Source organism: Larus michahellis, chromosome 6 (genome assembly GCF_964199755.1).
Source record: "Larus michahellis chromosome 6, bLarMic1.1, whole genome shotgun sequence".
Lineage (NCBI taxonomy): Eukaryota > Metazoa > Chordata > Aves > Charadriiformes > Laridae > Larus > Larus michahellis.
The window spans coordinates 51,722,409-51,734,758 of NC_133901.1; the positions used below are offsets into that span (position 1 = coordinate 51,722,409).

A 12,350-nucleotide genomic window follows, 5' to 3' on the forward strand; every position below is an offset into this window, starting at 1 on the left:
CTAAAAGGTTGACTTTTATGGGTGGTAACAAATATTTTGACAAATACAAAATTTACACTAAATGTGGTTATTTCAATTTTTGCTAAGTAGATGAACTGCATCTGTGCACATTTATTTAAGCAATTATGTTTAATATAATTTGTCTTTACATATTATTATATGAGAAAATAGTGAACGATGAGTCCATATTATTATTTTATTAGATTATTAACTTTTTACTTGTGATCTGTGTCAAGTTATATTTGGATGGAAATTAGAACTAAATTAAAACCAGTATTTGTAATTATTCATGCTAATTAAATAAAATGACCACAAGTTCCCTGACTTCCTAAATATACTAGAACAGAAAAAGCAAGCTTTTCTAAGCAGGTTTTGCATTAAAAATGTCTTATTAAATGAAGGAAAGGACATATATATGTAGGAAATTGAACTGATTTTAGAACCTGATTTTAGAACTAATACATCTCATCCTTTCACACCAAGCTTAATTCACTCACTGACAGAGGAAAACAAATGTTCCTGCTTTTTCAAATACTAGTTTGTTTCTCAGTTTTGAATGACCTGGTTATTGAACTGAACAAAATTCTCTTCAGTTCACTCACTAAGCTGAAACGAAGGAAATAATATCTTTTCACCTTGCAGGAGCCTAAAGTTCTCAAAAGATTTTTTATCATTTCAGAAAAACTTTGGATCCAGGTGTCTAGCCAGTGATTTCTCCGTGCTTAGCATCACAACTTTCTTGAAAATTTTCATAAAATGCTGTTTAAGTACTACTTTTATATATCTTTCAGACGTAGCAAGTACTAGCTTTAATGTCAGTAATTATAAATTATTTTTTTACATTTTATGTAATTAAAATAATAAATATTTAATTACAATTTTTAATATTTTTTTTTTTTTGCATACATTCATGTATGAATTTAAGCAATTAACTTAAACTGAAAAATAATCTGTCCCCATGCCGGAGACGGGAGGTCTGGAGTAGGAGAGATTGATGAGGTTTGTGCTATTTTGGTGCCTTTGTTTGACACATTGGGAGTTGTCACAATTTCTCACCCTGGATGATGCTTATTACCTTGGAAATTATTTTTTTTTCCAGGGAGAAGGAAACATTTTCTATAAAGGACCTGGTAGCTGTTTTGGTGGGTGATGATGATTTTAAAAGTTACCTGTTCCTGTTAATAGGTGCTAACCATAACACAGAAACACTCAGAAACCTCCTCACAGCAAAAGGAGACACAGACTCCCATTTCAGTCAATGACAGAAGTTGCTGAAGTGCTTTTTTTGCCCTTTTTTTCTTGGGCTTGTCTTTTACCTTTACTTTTCTTTGTAGATCTCACTGATTGCAGTGGCCTGGCAAACAAGGTCTATTTAGTTAAAAGTGCCAGGTTCAATTAAGGGAGGTTTTTCTTTACCTTTGCTGTAATTTTATGATCCATCTAGTAGGTAAATCCTTGCCTTTAGTAGTCTGTTAATAAGCAAGTTTCAAGCCATACGTGAAAAGTCCATTGTGTTTTATTTCCCATAGTGCTGCCTCTCTGCTGGGTAACTTCTGGGCTAGATAATTGGGTTGGAAAGGATTCTGCTCCCAAACTATTCATCTAAGTCCCTAGAACTCAGAACCTGGTTTGAAGACACACCACTTCTTTCATGGATGCCTATTCCAAAAGATGTGACTTTAGATGGCACTTAAAGAAGGATCTTAACTTTTGTTCTTGAAGGAGTTGAGCCTTATTTGAACAACCTTGTGCTTTTAAAGTACTCCTGTTGCTAGTGCCAAAATCTTGAGGTTCTCCTCTGCTCACCTCTCAGGTGTTAGCTACTAAAAATTAGTTAGTACCTTCCAAAATCAAAGACCTGTGGAAACTACTGAATAAAATAAAGCTCTTGAGATTTTCTGTGTTTACTTATCCCTCCACAGATTCGTACTCATTTGCCTGGGCTGTTTGCTTTCAATAGAAATAACTGAAGTAGAACATCTCTGAACAACAGAATTCTTGTCTTGGTGTTCAACTGCATGTACTCGTCATATCTTGGTATGTTCAAGTTTGGATCTTTGCTTCTAGGAAATCTGATTGGTGTCCAAAGATACTGTCAGGGATGTACGCCAGTCTAGCTATGATGGGCATGCAACATCGAGGCAAGATGTAGCTGGCCCGTTGACCTGTGTCTGTGAAGGAAGAGGTGAGATGGTGTTCTCAGGCAGCTCTTAAGAGCTTTCTCTCTCTGACACTTCACAAGGAAGTTGAAAATTTCTACATTTTCTGTTCTATATGAAGGACAGCAGGAGCATCTTTCCTAGCCTAGTGCCCAGCCAGCCCCTAAGTGTCAGCTCGTTCATGGAACGTTCTTGAAGATACTTAATGGGGAGAAATGAGGTTGTCCTGTCTGCTCTATAGTAAGCAAATGTTTCTGTTTATTTGCTTTAGGAGAAGTGAGTGATAAACGGACCATCTAAGATGCATTAGATAGAATAATTGTCTGAAAGGAAGTGTTTGATACTGGCAGTACTAGGCAAGGCTGTGCTGTATGGAATTGTGGTGCTAAGCTGTGTTTTTGAATAGTTGCCCAGGACTTTCAGGAAGGCCTTCCTGCACATTGGGGAGGTGGCTGCCTGTTTTGCAGTATTTTTAGCTCTTCAATTCTAGGAAGCTCACAGACAGATAGAGAGACTTCAGCAACATCTGTACTTAACTATCGCACTACATTCCAAGATTTTAGGTAGTTACATATTGCTGAGGTTTTGATGGCTTTTGGAGGGATGTATTCTCAGAACCGTGTTTGCTGAGAGAGCTTGCTGAGGCAAGCTAGTCATGAGCCAAAGAGAGAAGGACTTTCTCTGAAGTCTTCAGAAAGGGCAAGAATCCAATGCCAGAAAGCTTTGGTTTGGAAAGAGCTAGTGATACTTTTTTCTGCCTGGGAAGCCTGAGCTGGGGAGACTTTCTTGTAGACTAAAGCTAAATCTTACATCCTGAAGTGACTGCACAAAGAATTTGTACCCTGCGTGGGTGGATTAGTTTCACGTTTGTTTCAGATATCACCTGGGTTCACAGACTGCCCTGGGACAAGAGCAAAGAGGCATTTCAAACATGACAAATCATATCAGCAAAACAGGCAGATAGCAATTCCGTACTTGCTATTACTCCAGTATCCCTCTTGGGAGAGGGATCTGGGTGACACCAAAGAAATCTGCATGCTCCCAGCCTCTTCCTTAATTTCCTGGCCAGGGTAGATCAGGAAGCAGCACTGAGTTCCTCACCTCTCTGGTCCTTCCAGAAAGCACTGCCCAGCCCCATAGCAAACATATAATGAATCATTCATCTTTAATAGATTATGCAAATTGAGGACATCAGATCAATGAAGATCAATAACTGCAACCATTTAATTGCCAGCAAAAACATTTTAAGAATGAGCATTATCTGAAGTCCTTTCTTGGGTAATGGCACCATTAATCCAAACATTGGATCCTGGCCTAAGTGTAGAGGAAAAATTCTCCGCCCCTCTTCCCCTGCTGCCTTTCAGGGTGTTCAGGGGTTTTTTTCCCTTCTCATTTCCAGTTTCTGAGTTTCCCCATCATTACCACCAGTGAACAGCTCCCAACGCTAATAGTTCTGCTTTTGTTACTCTGCACTGATTGAAATGTCGCATACAGATTGAGATGTTAGTGCTAAGTTGCCACCTGGGAATGTCAAGCTGGGTCTGAAATGAACTTTTCTCACTCTTGGATCCAGATGGATCAGATGGGGATGTTCTCGAGCTGAGCTGGGAGTGTTGCAGGGAACAGAATGGGGATGGCACAGGGTTGGGGGGACGTGAAGATTTTACGCCCCAGCCCACAGCCTCTTCTGTGAGGCCAAATCTATCTCCTGCTGTTCCCTTGTGACAGTCATGTCCAAAGCTTGTGCAGCGTACCCAATCTTCAGGAATTCTGCTCTCATATTAATGGGCTGGGATGCACCATCTTCACTTAGGCAGAAGGACTAAAAATAATGATTTTAATGGCCCCTTTGAATCTTAAACTCTGATTTTAGGCATCTCACCTTTACATCCTGCTATGGGGATCTGACTTCCATGAAGGAAGGACAGTGCTGCTCTCCTACTGGCTTTGCCCCCCAAAGACAGGAAAGTGTTTCCTGTAAGAGATGTAGATTTGCTAAATGGTAGATGGACACCAGCTGAGTTTTGCCTTGCCTATGCAAATACAATGAAAGCTGGAACAATTTTGCCATAGCTGAACCATTTTGTTATGTTTGGCTAAGAAACTGCATGGCTACAAGGAGCCTGGATCAAGCCTGATAGCAGTAAAAGCCACAAAAAAAGTCTGGGTATGTCATGCTTTCTAGACACTCCCTAAATATGCAGTTCACCTCCCCATGGTTCTCCATAACATTTTGCAGACCTCACACTGGATCTCCTGATCTCCTCTGTAGTTAGGGTAACTGTTACTAATCTTGCCCAGTCCCAAAGTTCCTGGTAGTCAAAAGTTGCATGCAACAATATGCCTTTGCTCAGCATTTGCTGAACAGGCAATGACTGCCTGCCTCAACCATGAGCTGCTTTGACCTCAGGGGCTATTAGCTGGGCTTCTGCAAGAAAATGTTGAGGTACAAACTCCAGCGCTCTTGATTTTGTGCCATCAGAGGGCAGCTTTTTGGCCAAGAGGCAACAGCTCCTTCCCTTGCTAATAGGACTTACACCTCTTTGTCGTGAGTTATTACTCAACTTACACTACAAGGCTTCTAGAGGGGCCACAGAAGTTGTAGGGCAAGGGGGGACATACTAAACAGGTATAAATCACTTGGGCCTCGCCAGCTGCTCTAGCTACCCAGGAGATGTGCTAATCTATGGTAGCTGTGAGAGCAGGGAGAGGTGGCAACTAAAGCCTGAGAAGGGCTGTGGCACCAGAATGTGTCCTTATGGCTCTAGACACACACAGGGCAGGCAGTCTAGCACTGGTATCAGGATGGTGTGCCCCGTGGCCCCAGGACAGCCCTGTGCCACTCAGGTCCTGCACGTGCCACCAGCAAAGAGGAAGGAGCAGCTGCTGCAGAAATTGCCTCCTACTTCTGTGCATCCTGATTTCTCTACTGTCTTGCACTTATTCTTATTTCCTACTCTCCCAGTCACAACTGAGTTTAATGGGCCCACACATGAGGGAAGGGGAAAGGCTGTGAACAAATTTCTTTTGCCAGCTGCCGTTAGAGACTCTTAAGGAAGAGGGAGTTTAGCAATCACAGTTCAGCAGACCTCAGTATTTAGTTTGCAAATGCCCCTTCCAAATGCCAGAGCTGAATAAAACTTAACTTATTATTTATCCCCAAGAAAACCAGTGCAGAACATGGGTAAGCCATGACCCTCTTGTTCTCAGACACAAAGGAAAAATCACAGGGCGCATTTGGACATACCTGTCCTCTACCAACACCCATCCCTAAGCCCCACCTGGGCACACAAGTTCCTGACTCATGCCTGGGTTTCTCTGTCTTTGAGTCACACCTGGGCACCTTTAGGTGTACCCAAAGCTGCCAGTACTCTGAATTTCAAGCCCTTATGTCCTCCACAGTCTTTCTGTCTCTTTCCATGAGGGATATCTTGCATTAGCAGAAAAAGCAGAAGCTAATGGTGATGAGGGAAATAAATAAAAAGCTTGGTTCTGCTGTTTGGTCAGGCAGCTTACCGGTCACCACAGGGTACGTCTGGGGTCCTGACACATTTGTCCCCAGGTCTGGGTTAGCAGAGGTGGATAGACTTGATTTGACTTCATCGAGACCAGGGGTCAGAGCTGGGAGGGAGTACTCATTACCCTGGGGAAGAGAGGAGAAAGACAGCTCGCTATTGATGCGCCGGCAGAAAGGGAAGGGTGTACAGATGGGGGGGAGGAAGAGGAGAGCTGCAAACTCCTGCACAGATGGAAGAGGAGGAGGAGGAGGAAACGGAGAAGATGAAGTGACAAGAGGGTTGCGGGGGGGTTCCTAGGATGAACTGTCCCACCTGCCTGTGGGCTGCTGTGAAGGGGAAGAGGGGCGAGGGATTTGGCCCATTTTCTGTGGTGTGACTGAGCCTTCGTTCAGTGCTGTGGGGATGGGGGTGGCTGCCTGTGCCAGCCCAGGAGTGAAGAACCAGGAAACCCACGTCCCCTCCTCTTGTCTGAGTGGAGGCGGGAGGTGTTGTTTGCCCTGGTGACAAGGACAGCTGGGGCAGAGGACTGCAATGACATGACTGGAACAGGCAGGCTGTAGGAAGCAGCCAGTGTTGGCCCACTGTAGCCAGGCTCTCTCCTGAGTCATCTGCCTCCCCTCTGCTGCTACCTCTGTCCTAGCTCTTTAAAAACAAACAAAGAAGCCTCATCCCCTGCCTCTGTCACTCTGTGCATTGGGGTATGAAATTGGGGAGGGGGGAGCCACATGGCTAACAGAAGGGTGGGAGGGGGAGAGCCATTGAATCTGAAAGGGTGTCCTGTCCGAAAGGCTCTGGTAATTGCCTTTTTATTGTGGCAGCCTCCGGACCAGACGCGGGAGCTGGAGAAACCAAGAAGGCTACAAAACAGCAGGAAAAGTTGCTCTGATTAATATTACGTTAAATTAAAACTGATTTTCTGCTCTTTCTGCTCCGTTTTTTTCCATGCACTTCCCCAACCCCCTCCCCATGTCTCCCCCTCCTCCAGCGGGCTCCCCGCACGTTGCCCCCTCCCCGCCCCTGTCCCTGCTTGGCTAGGACTGCCTAGTCATTTCCAATTCCTTCTCGTATTGATCTTCCTGTAGAAATCAGTTTTGTAATTAGCTGCAAATTAGGCCTTCTACTGGGGGTGAGCCTGCCCCCTGATTTATCACCAGAGTAATTCGCTGTGATCGGAGAGAAATTAAAATGAACTCAATTAGGCTTCGGATTTGCTTTATGGGCCCTGCTCAGAGTTTCAGGGGGAAAAATGACTGTGCTGGTGCTTAATAGTCTAATGAAAGTAAATAAAGGTTATTCATTGTAATAAACCCAGGGACTCTGGGATGAAGGGAGTCCACAGCCAGCCTCTCCTTCTCTTCCTTTGTTGGTTTATGGCTTGGGGCGGTTTAAAAAGACTTTTGATTTTCATTTTATTAAGACAAACAGCTTTTGGGATAAAAGGCCGGGGGAGCGGGGGAGTAAGGGAAAGGGGGGCAGAGCTGCAGAGTGCGGAAAACTAGGTTGGAGATGGGAGTCAAGTCTCAGCTTTGGGCCATGAAGGAAAAAGCTCTGTTAAAGCCCGACGCTGTGGCTCGCTGGTCACTGGTGTGATGTGAAAGTGCAGGAGTCTCCATGCAGTGCTGTGTGCTGGTGAACATGCATGGCAGTGTTTGCGTGTTCATGGCAAGAACATGCCCGCATTCCTGCAGGTGTGTGTGCAGAGGGAAAGGCGGACGTGGGGATTTAGGGAGAGCGCAGTGTGCATGTATACAGCAAGTTCATGAGAGGAGGTAGAGCTCATGTATACACGTGCATCAGCACAGTGATATATTTACAACTAGAAAGTGCTGTAAAATCTAAAGGTGATGTATGTGCAATAACAGGTCAGCGTGAGAACAAGGGGTGAAGTGGGGGAGAGTGATTTCAGTGAGGGAATCTCCCTGCCATCATCCTATGGGCGCCTGTGGGTCCCCATTACCAGGCTGGGCCCTCACCTGCTCAGATTTGATGTGCTCTGATGTTTGAAAGACGTCAGGGTAAGAAGGACGCTCAAAAACTCGATCTAAAGCTTCCAGCTGCTGCTGGGTGAAAGTGTCGCCACGAAGGTGCTTCCGCAAACTGTCCACGCTGCTCTGGGAATCTCCATTGGGAACTGAGCCCTCGGATACATCTGCAGGGCACAGACAGAGAAAACAGGGAGTTAGCACCACCCTGGCTCAGATCAGCAAGGGATGCGGGACAAGGACAGAATGGGAAAGACCGGGGCCCTCTGCCTCCACCCAGGGAGCTGTGCCACTCCTGCAGGAAGGGGACACTGCAGGGACCCAAGGGAAGCCCCCTCCTGACTGCTGGAGTGGCCAAGCTGCTCCCACAGGCTCCACTGGGACTCTCCTGCCCAAGGTGAGCGAGGCTGTGGAGAATGGTGCTCGGCTCAGAGATGAGTTTCGGTTCTGCTGATTTTCAGTGTTAAAAATCGCCAAATCTCCATTGCTGAGCATAAAATGGGAGCAAAGCACAGCGATTAGCATCGCTAGAAGGCTACTGGAGAGGCAGCTCACAGAGAAACCAGAGTGCTGAGGGTGGACCTGTACTGGGGAGGGCTGAGGAAGCCTGGAATGGAGAAAGGTCTCTCTTGCAGCTTGGAAGGGAGTCAGTCTCTGTTGTAGCTCCCCAGTCCCAATAGAAGTTATATCTCTATTATAATTTCCTTCTCATCTCAACTTGTCCTGTCATACCCCAGATGAGTCTTTCATCCCTCTCAGATAACAGGAATGATCCTGTTTCTGACTCCATGTTTCAGCAGAGACAAGTCTCTCTCCCTGTGGAGTGTCTGTTGGTTTCTGTTATGATCTCTGTCCCACTCTCCTACACGTAGCTTGTGATTTATCACTACCCGTATCTCTGTTATAAAACTCCCTCCAAAATGCGATGAATCTTTGTCTGTGTCGGTCCCCCTTCCTACCCAAAATGAATTATTATATTACAAAACCTATCCCTGCTCAGCAGGAATCGGCCTTCCTGGTATTGCTTTGTTCTGACTAGGAAAAAAGCCTTTTTCTGGTAGAAGCATCACCAGAAGTGCATCTCTACCTGCAACAGCCCTCTGACAGAGTCCAATCTACTGCAGTGCCTCCTGCCACGTTCCAGGTGTCTCTATATCTGTTGCACCATCCAATGTCTCTTACAGCCCACTCATCCTCTCCAAGGTGAGTCCATTATAAATGCTCTGCCCCATCCTAAGTGAATCTTTCCCTGTGATAAACCATCTTATCACCCACCTGTTGTTTTTTTTTTTTCCCCTGTTATCCCCCAACTCAAATGAGGTGCATTTATCTCGGTTATAACCCCTTTTTATCTGAAGTGAGTGAGTCTCCTGCTATTAGCATCTGTCACATCCAAGGTGAGTCTGTCTGTTATAACCTCCTGTCCCAGCTGAAGTGAATCTTCCTTTGTCATAATCCTTCATCTCATCTGAGGCAAGTCTGCTCATTATAATCTTCTCCAACTGTGCTGAGTATCTTTCTGCTGTCACCTCTCAGCCTAACTTTGGTGAGACTGGCTATAATCCCCTGTCTCATCTGTGCTGATATACCTCCATACCCTTCATGCCGAATCTCTACCTACTGTGCTTCATCAGACACAAGTCTGACTGTCTGATCACCCTGTCTAACCTAAAGTCAGGTTCTCCCTCTTACACTGCGATTACCTTCCTGCTTTTTCACTATTATTCCTCATACCTCAGCCTTTCTCAGTAGCTTCCAGGCTGGGAATCTCAGAAATGTGCTGCCTCTCAAGAAAGTGGATGGGGGATCTGTATAGACCTTTTCCCTCCTCCATGTGATTGCAAGAGTGCTTATGGGCAGATGATGCTCCCAGGAGCCAGGAGTGGCATTCACTGTGCAATTCTGCAACATGCCACTCCGCCGCTTCATCTTTTAGCTCATAGATGGTGCCAAGATGGGTATTTTCCTGGCACAGTTAATGCCCAACTGGTGGCCCAGAGTTATAACTGAGCCTGCTGCCTTCTGACTATGAGATATATCCGTTTATAGGTGATTATGTGATATGATATAATCAATAGTACATTATATACAGTAACGTAGTACAGTACCACTCGCAAGACCATAGAAAATATTACATATTGATTTGTCCCAGCCAGCAGCCTTCCCTCGAGCAGCCCCTTCTCTCTTTCTTTTCCACCCCTAGCCAGAGCAAGGCTGTTTAGTGGCACTGATCCATGGCATTTTCTCCTTTCCTTGTGCTTTTTCACTCAAGGGAAAATTCTCGAGTTCCTGAAAGCTGGAGTTCAGGGCAGATTTGACTAAGAGAAAACAAAGCAAAGACGAGGCTTGATGGACTGCACACTGTGTGTGACAGTGCAGTCTTCATGTTTTAGGTGGACTGGGCTGTCACCTCAGGGGGTAGCTTTCAGGAGGAATAGGGGAGCTCGAGGCTCATGCTCCCAATTCCAGTAGGCACTTCTCTCTGGTCCTCCCCACAGAAAGCTGGCATAAAACTCCAGGGCCCAGGCTCAGCAAAACAAATGTGTGTTTCTGTATCAGCACTTGTCTCAACCTGTCTGTAGCCTGTAAAGCTGTTTGCCTTTGAGGATTTTTCCACATGTGTCAGTCCGTGTGCATGACTGTGCACACCATGACGCTAATACACATGGGTATTTTTGCAGTAGATCATTAATCTGGTATTCTTTAGATTCTGCATCACCGTAAATGCCTGCGCAGCTGTTTGTCTGTGGTGGCTGGTTTAGGATATATTTGATTTTCAAGGATGGCAGCCCTACACTCTGCATGGTGTTTGGTGTGAGTGGACAGGGGTTCACGTATACAGTACAACTTCCATTGATGGTCATTAAACTGGATTTTACCCTTAGTGAGGTGCCCTGGGTGGTTACACAAATTAGTGCACACATGCACATATATTTACAATTCCTGCCTGCCTGCAAAGCCCTGTGCACGTGTGTCCCCCATGTGTGCACAGGCCATGCCTTTGTGTGAAGAAGCTGAAACCACAGCTTTCCCAAGTCGCTGTAGGAGTCTCTTTTCCTTCATTTATTCAGGGGCCCTTCAGATCTTGACAAATCTGTCACTCTAAATTTGCGAGAGATTATGGTGCTCTCTCCCTAGCACGGAGAGAGGTGATATATGATATCTGCTGCCCCTATTGATTGCCTGATCTGGTGGCAGAGGGCTGGCGAAATGAACTTGAAATGAACATCATGCCTCAACTCATTGTGCGTATAATACACTACTTAATCCCACATTTTTCAGCCGCTATGGAATTCAATTGATCAATCATGTCCCTCTGATAGTACTGTTTTAGGGGTTATTGCTGCTCTGCTCACTGACCTTTTTATTTATTTATTTATTTGTGTCAGCGCGTGTGTGTGTGTGTGTGCACGTTAAGTGCGTATGTGTATTTAGGAAACTCAGAACCAGCTGATAAGAAAGGACCTGTATAGTCAGTGGGAAATGAAAGAAAAGCATGAAGGGAGGAGAAAGGGAAGGTACGGAGTTAGATAAGAAATTGGAATGATCAAAGCAAGCAAATAGATAGGGAGAGGTGGAAAAGTTGTATGGAGAAAGGCGATGCTTTAGTTTAGGTGGGAGTTCTGAATGGGGGGTGTGAGTGTGTGTGTGTGTGCGCACTCTGCCAGGGCCTAGGCTTTAAAATCTACAAAAGAAAGGAAACTTTTGACAGAGGCCTGTAGGCTACCTGGAGATGGACCTTGTCTAAACAGCTTGCAGTAGTATTGCACTTAAAGCAGTAACACAAGCTGTGCCTATGGATTTTACTTGTGAAGTGGAGAAAGTTTCACTGAGATGATCTTGAAAGACAGATTTATATGTCTTGTGTTGCTAACACTGATACATTCACAGTTATGGATCATTATATTTTCTTCAAAACCAATGGATTGGAAATTCTCTGTGTTTGTTTCCTGGTGTCAAAACCTGTGGAGGATGCATTTTCATTTTGTCCCTGAAACTGCAAGGGACAGACACATATCTGGTTTTAGGTCAAAGTTGCAATTCTCATCTAAGCATATGGCTCTGTGAGCTGGCCTATCAGGAGAAGCCTCAAATATTGTAATACGCAAGTAAGGGAGCTGACAACTGCATGGGTATGAGCAAAGGTGGCAGTAAGGAGCAGAGAGGACTTTGGGGAAGAGATAGGGTCCATCAAAGGGTTGTGGGTGAAAGTGAAGGGAGAGCTCATGGGGAAAATTTGGCTTGGGAACGACTAGCAGATCCCATGAGGAATGGCACTGTCGTGGGCAACAGTCACTTCAACTGATGGAGAACAGTGCTAGGAGTAAAAGCTTAAGGGACGGGGATTTGCCAAGAAAGCAGCACTTGGAGGGGGTGCTGTGGTGAAGCAAGGCTTCAGCTGCAGGATGAGTCTGGGGATGCCACCTAGGTAACTGCACTAGCTGTACCATTAGGAAGCATCATCACCTCTCCCAGTTCCCTTTTTACTGGCGAGGGAAACTCTGTGGTATTGTGACACAGGGACACCTCCCTCTTAAATCAGAAGGATCTTAACAAAGAGCTTGAGAGGTGAACCATGGCCTCAGTCACTGTGTCCCTCACAAGAGCACACAGTTGCTGTCAGCGTGATCAGGACTGGCCTTGCACATGTGACAGGAAACATCTCTCCTCCCGAGGGGGCGCTGGGGGAG

The 12,350-nt window shown here is 45.4% G+C and overlaps 1 protein-coding gene across 5 annotated transcripts in view; it reads right to left on the reverse strand.

Annotated features, from left to right (window-relative positions):
- The window catches only part of PAX2 (paired box 2), an 84,941-nt gene that overhangs the window by 18,420 nt on the left and 54,171 nt on the right, over positions 1-12,350 (reverse strand). For all 5 annotated transcript variants that reach the window (XM_074589857.1, XM_074589861.1, XM_074589860.1 and 2 more), the window contains 2 exons: positions 7,651-7,826; positions 5,676-5,802 (listed from right to left, as the gene is read on the reverse strand). In XM_074589857.1, coding sequence (XP_074445958.1) covers positions 5,676-5,802; positions 7,651-7,826 — 303 coding nt within the window. The remainder of the gene's footprint in view (positions 1-5,675; positions 5,803-7,650; positions 7,827-12,350) is intronic.